The sequence below is a fragment of the Urtica dioica genome, chromosome 4 (assembly GCF_054948205.1).
Source record: "Urtica dioica subsp. dioica isolate 48M chromosome 4, U.dioica_male_clone48M_v1_H2, whole genome shotgun sequence".
Classification (NCBI taxonomy): domain Eukaryota; kingdom Viridiplantae; phylum Streptophyta; class Magnoliopsida; order Rosales; family Urticaceae; genus Urtica; species Urtica dioica.
This window is the reverse complement of record NC_142759.1, coordinates 17266924-17272923: the sequence shown is the minus strand read 5'-3', so window position 1 is coordinate 17272923 and position 6000 is coordinate 17266924. Positions and strand designations below refer to the sequence as shown.

Sequence of the window (6000 nt, the reverse complement as noted above, 5' to 3'; positions counted from 1 at the left end):
ATTTCAAATAGTTATTTTGTAAGATTTTTCTTTTTTAAAAGACAATTCTCTGCTCGTTTTCATACTTTCTCTTTTTTTTATTAGAAGAGACTCAGCAACCATATTTTTGAAAGGCCAATTTAAGATATTATTATTAAAAGAATTTAAAATATCAAGAAAATCTTCTTAAATCGAATGTTGAAAAGTCCAATTTAAACATTAGGTAGTAAACATAAATAATTGGATATATTTTATTATTTTAATATATGATAAACTAAATAGGGAACAATAATAATTCACAAAAATTAAAATAAATGGGTATCGTTCTCAAAAGATTTAATTCAACTACTTAATGTGATGAGAAAAGTATGACCTTATAAATTCTATTTATTTGTTTTTTGTTTTTTTAAACCTTAACATAACTTCTAGAGAAATTCTCAATGATTTAACTTAGATGACACTATCTCTTTGTGAGATTTTCTCGTATGAGGACATAAGCTCGATTATCAACTTTATAAAAAAAATGTCTTTAATATTTAACTTTAATGGATTGTTTATACTTTGTGCTTAAATGTCAAATGTAATAATCTATACCCATATGTGTGATATATGATGTTGCATTCATTATCTTAAGTTTAAATTCCAAAAATTGATACGAATATCCAAAAGTCTCGAATAATGATATCTTATCATGATAACATCATGTTGAGTATCATGAATTTCTATTTTAAATGGCCTAAAAGACAAGCTCGTGACCTTTCCGTTAGTTTTCATTTTTTTTTTCATCGTGGGAATCCTTGCATAAGTGGGTCTACAATGTTAAAGTTCATTTAACTCATCAATTTGAATTTGAATAGAACATTTTATGATACACTGAACGGGTCTTGTTTTTTAATTTTTTTTTATCCTCCTTTCAAGTTCATTGCTCCGTAAGATATTCACGACACAACACTTGAGAGAGAAAGTGACTAGTATCTCTTTGGTGGTCCATCTAAATCTGTACGAGAAACACTACATTTTGGAGAGACACCACACCTTTTAAATTGACGTAGCCCTCTACATCAATTTAAAACTATGTGTTCTTATAATGTTACTTCTTGTGATCAAATGTTGACCACCAATCCCGTGGCGTTGACTGATCGATTGGTGGGAGAAAGACATTGTTAATGTCACCTCAGTGCAAAGAGGTTGGCCCGCAAATATCATCCCACCCGGAGCCAGGCTATTGTTATATCGTTGCACCTAATTTTTTTTTTTGTTTTTTTTTTATGGCTGTAATAGTATGAGGAATCATAGGAAGGTGGTGATGCATGAGACAAAGATGAAAGCTTTCATCAATCTTTTGATGAATAATGAGGTAGGTACATGAATTATTTATGAAGTGGGGTTTATAAAGATAAAGAGAGACTAATTTGTTAAGATTTCTGGTGATAATATACGTCAAGAAGCTTTTCAGTGTATTCTCCGAAAGTAAGAGATCCGCACGATGAAATCAGCTGGACAGAAATGACAGAAAAAGAATATAGTTAAATCATTAAAAAAAAAACACATTTTAAGAAAATAATTAAATTCATTAGCAGAAACGACAAGTACCTCTTTGTGGATATGCACGTCCTCTGGAAAATTGAGTTTTTCCTCCCTGTATAGCATGAAGAAATTGCAAATTGCAATGAATATTTTATATAAACGCAAAGCAAAGGCCATTTAATATATAATAAAATTATATATAATTGATTGGTACTAGGAATCTTTTTCATGATAATTTTCTGCAAATGCGTCAATGTGACAAGCAGATAAAACGTATTAATCAAACTGAATTTGATGATTTTTATTATTTATTTAAGTACTATTACACAGCTTGCACAATTAATTAGGTAGTAGTAGTAGTAGTAGTACAAAATGATAACTACGTACCAATCAGGTTGCATAAATAAAGCAAATGTTGACCTCTCAAGACCAGAAGCGTCCTCTCCTTCAGGAGCCTAAAATTATCAAATACAAAACCCATAAAGATTTACGAAAATTAAAAATTAAAATAGAAGATTGATTAAACATGAAATTTTTTTGATAATGTAAATGTAACTAAATACCCGAACACAGTGAGGTGTTGCACAGAGATATCCCCTCGAAAGTAATTCAGTGGTTTCGCCAATCTGGTACGCAATTTCGTCTTCCCCGAAAACGGCCTAAAGTAATGAGAAGCATATTTACAGCAAGATACTTTGATTTCATAACAAAAGCCTCAACAATATAATCTTTACTGAGGAAGACGATACCATTCCTTATTAAGTAGGACCACTTATTTATATCACCAAAAAATAGCATTCTGAATGAGTAATTATGTAGCACAAGAGGAAGCTTAATAAAGCGTACTTTGACGATTTGACCAGATCGGGTTTTGATATAAAGACCAGCAGTACCATCGGGACAAGTTATTTCTACATCACCCCTCTTATATATAGCGCACGTCAAACCTTCATAATGAGATGAGGCAAGATTAGAGTACAAAATTATGCGTTTTTCAAATCCCGACGAAGTAATAGAAAAGTAGAACTATCAACTTGCTTGTAAAAAAGAAACTGAAAAATGGCTACCTGTGAGAGAACCATGGTCTGTGTGCCAACCACACCAAGACGACATAGAGCTGTCATCGTTACTGCAAATTATATCCCACTAGTTAACATACATTTCACTTTGCTTCTCAATCAAGCTTCTAAGTGTGAACAACTTACAAAACTTGTTAACAAAGAACATACAAGTTCATACCCAATATATATATATTTTTTTTAAATCATGCACTTCAAGCTGTCTCGTTGATTGAGTGGCTTACTCTGTTTATTATTATTTCCTTTATTAAAATAATAGACATTGTCTCACCTCTTTTTGGTCGGAAAATAATACAGCAGACGTCCTTTATGACACCGGGAGCGGAGAAGTATCTTTTCAAGGCCTTCATCCTCGCTCATTTTCATCGCTTTCAAAACTGATCAAGAGCATATAAAAAAAAAAATCATGATCGTAAGTAACAAGAAGTAATCAAGAACTAAAAGCCAGTAATATTTTCTTAAAACTAAAAGATAAATGCATGACAGTGCCATTTTTCAGGAACTGTATATTCATGGACAGGTTCAAAGTTGAAATAGATTTAGGATATACAAAGCATGAAAGCTTACCATATTGATCACAATGGTATGCCAAGATGAGCCCAACATCATGCATCAACTTGCCAAGAGCTTTAAAGGCTACAAGTGAACGTCGATAATATTACTCTTATATGAAAACAAAAAGCTCGAATATCATCCAGATTTCAGTGAAGACCAATGAGCACCAATCAAATGTCTATGATTTGTGACGAGTGACTCATAGAAGCCAAACCACCGTGCTGTGACATACCTGCCTCAAACTCTGGCAATGAATCGTCAGGCCATATATTTGACCCACAATATGAAGGATACCTATAGTTAACAATTCAATAAAATTATAACTTAATAAAAAGGGTCGAATAGCTTCTTAAACTGGCTTCATACGAATGACCATATTATTCACGAATACTCTGCCAGTAGAATAAATTTGCAGCCAATCTACCTTTGGATTAGAAACGCATCTGTTGTAGGTCTATCCAATAAGGGATTCGCATAGAAAGAGCCTTTCAGCATATCTGTTTTTGAATAAGAAAAAACACAGATTTGAAGAACTTGACATGTTTCAACCGCAAAATATTGTTCATATCAGTACCCGAAGAAATCATAAAATTGCCCCTCAACAAGAGGAAAGACATCCACTATCAAGTTTTTCTTTTTCATAATACTTTATTCGAAAGAATGACAAAAAACACTGCTGATTCAAAAATAAGAGAAAATTTTACCAAGCTTCCCTGATTCAAGCTTCTCTTTCCCATGACTCCATCCAAAGTTGTACCTGCAAACCAATGGCAGACGAAATACAGCATAAATCATTTGTAGGAAAAACCAACACAAAAACAGACACTGTATCATTAATGAATGCATTTCTGTTCTAAAATCAAAATAAATCGATAAATGTATATATCAGAACCTATAGTCCATATGTCAAAATCCAAAATAAATATAAATCAACTTAAGGAATAATTAGAAAGATTATCGACCCGTCTCCATGTTCATATGAACATTCACATATGACTGCTAAAAAGCACTATTATATTACCTACTACAAGGATCTTCAAGCTCCCTTTTCACTTCTTCAGGCAGGTTGGCTAATCTAACAAAATGTAAGGAATGATTAGACAGAATAATTAAAATTTTGCATCTTTTGGGCCTGTTTAAAAATAAAGAGGAACTATATTTCAGTATGTTACTTTGGAGATAAACGCAAGAGATTTCTCCGCAGTGATGAGTATCCCGGCACCTACAACACATAAAAAAAAACCTACGAACTAAATTTACATAAATGTCATTGGTATTAACTTCAACGTTGAAACAAGTAACAAAAATGTATTTTTCAGAAAGATAAATAAGCGATAATAAAACAACTTACGGCTTAGTCACAGATTAAGGTGCCTAACATGCTCAACTACAAACATTTGAAGTTGGAGGAAATAAAAAGATTTAAATGAAGAAGTAAGAAGAATCGAATTAAGGCGCCGAATCAGTTTACATGACTCATTTCAATAAAATGACAGTCTCTCTATCAAACAATCAATGAGTCAACATAAAACTCTTCGTATCTAGCAAATTAGTGAGCCAAAAGCCAGTAAAAATAGGTATTGATTTCAACGTCAATGTTTATTGAACTTGTTCAACTTCAATGCTAAGGAAATAACAAAAAATGTCTATGAAAAAGAAATATCGAACATAATACACCGAGAGAGTACAGATTAGCATAACACAGGAAAACTGATTAACGAAATTCATGACATACACCGGTTACGGAGAGAATTCCAAGTCCGTTTGGTCCGAAACCTTCCTCAATCGTCGCGGACACATCGGCGCTCTTGTTCTGCTTCGATCAAACCGAAGGTCATTGAAAATCGTTAACAATCGCAGTAAACAAGAATACATAAATTTGCAATACAAATACAATGTACGTGTATGTTAAAAACAAGTATGTATACTGTTTGGCTACCGAGAGAACATATGAAAATTCACTTCGAAGAAGCAACAAAGCAAGGAACGGAAAAAGTCAAAATAAAGTCAACCGAGCCGAGAAAGGCCATGCAATCAGGAAATAAAACTTTGAATTTTGCTTTCGTTTTCGTTTTCGTTTTCGCTATAGACTCGGCAACCAAAAATTTAGGCGAAAAGAGAGAGCAATTGATTGCCTTGAGGTCTGAGTATGAGACGGTGACGGTTCTGAGGGTAGGACAGGCGGTTTGCGACGGACCAGTCATGTTCTGACACGTATTCGATATGGCGATTCGGCGATGGAGCTGTGACGGAGAAGACGATACCGCCGGGGCAGACAAGTAAAGAGGAAAAAAGGTATAGATATTCGTTTCGAGAGAGGTTTTGCAGAGAGTGAAATATGTTGATTCTGTGGGTTTCAATTTCAAGTTATTTCTAGAAATGGAATTAATTGAAATTTATTATCAGGTAGTGCTTTAGCGCCGAAAATACGCAAGTTGATATGTTAACGACGTGTCGTTTGCATTCGATTCTTTGTTTGATGACGATAAGAAAGGAAAGTAAAAGATAAGGCATTTCCGTGACAAAAACTAACAAAAAATAGCATAAAAACATATGATTAAGGGGGTATTTCATGCTATTTTTACAAAAAAAAAAAAAAAAATATAGACTACCATCCATATTCTATTTTTACAAAAATTAGACTATCATCCATATTCTATTTTTACAAAAATTAGACTATCATCCATATTCTATTTTTACAAAAATTAGACTATCATTCATGCTATTTTTCAAAGTTCAAAACGCAAAAAGGTATTACTCTTCAGGCCGTTCTTTATCATTATTTTTTCATGTACAACCGCACTAGTCGTACGTTACATCATCATACGTTATATATTACGTTACGTCCTACATTAAATTT

General features: G+C 33.0%; 1 protein-coding gene across 2 annotated transcripts; it reads right to left on the bottom strand.

Annotated features, from left to right (window-relative positions):
- Positions 1–599: 599 nt before the first annotated feature.
- Positions 600–5492, bottom strand: LOC149400925 (2-oxoglutarate (2OG) and Fe(II)-dependent oxygenase superfamily protein). 2 transcript variants are annotated; one of them, XM_089610511.1, is made up of 15 exons: positions 5276–5466; positions 4876–4953; positions 4313–4362; positions 4162–4215; positions 3845–3897; positions 3565–3637; positions 3373–3434; positions 3153–3221; positions 2857–2929; positions 2574–2635; positions 2353–2453; positions 2070–2165; positions 1894–1961; positions 1573–1618; positions 600–1475 (listed from the first exon to the last, which is right to left on the bottom strand). In XM_089610511.1, exons 1-15 carry the CDS (start codon positions 5342–5344, stop codon positions 1395–1397), a joined length of 1035 nt encoding a protein of 344 aa, XP_089466637.1. In that variant the 5' UTR covers positions 5345–5466; the 3' UTR covers positions 600–1394. The 2 variants fall into 2 exon arrangements, with proteins under 2 accessions (XP_089466637.1, XP_089466638.1); XM_089610512.1 differs by having other exon boundaries at positions 601–1475; positions 2857–2962; positions 5276–5492.
- Positions 5493–6000: the final 508 nt, after the last annotated feature.

Coding starts and splice junctions, on each gene's coding strand:
- LOC149400925 (XM_089610512.1), bottom strand. CDS start 5,344: ATGACTGGTCCGTCGCAAACCGCCTGTCCTACCCTCAGAACCGTCACC. Junction 4,363..4,875: donor GAATTCTCTCCGTAACCGGT/GTATGTCATGAA, acceptor TATGTGTTGTAG/GTGCCGGGATACTCATCACT. Junction 2,636..2,856: donor TATTTTCCGACCAAAAAGAG/GTGAGACAATGT, acceptor TATAATTTGCAG/TAACGATGACAGCTCTATGT.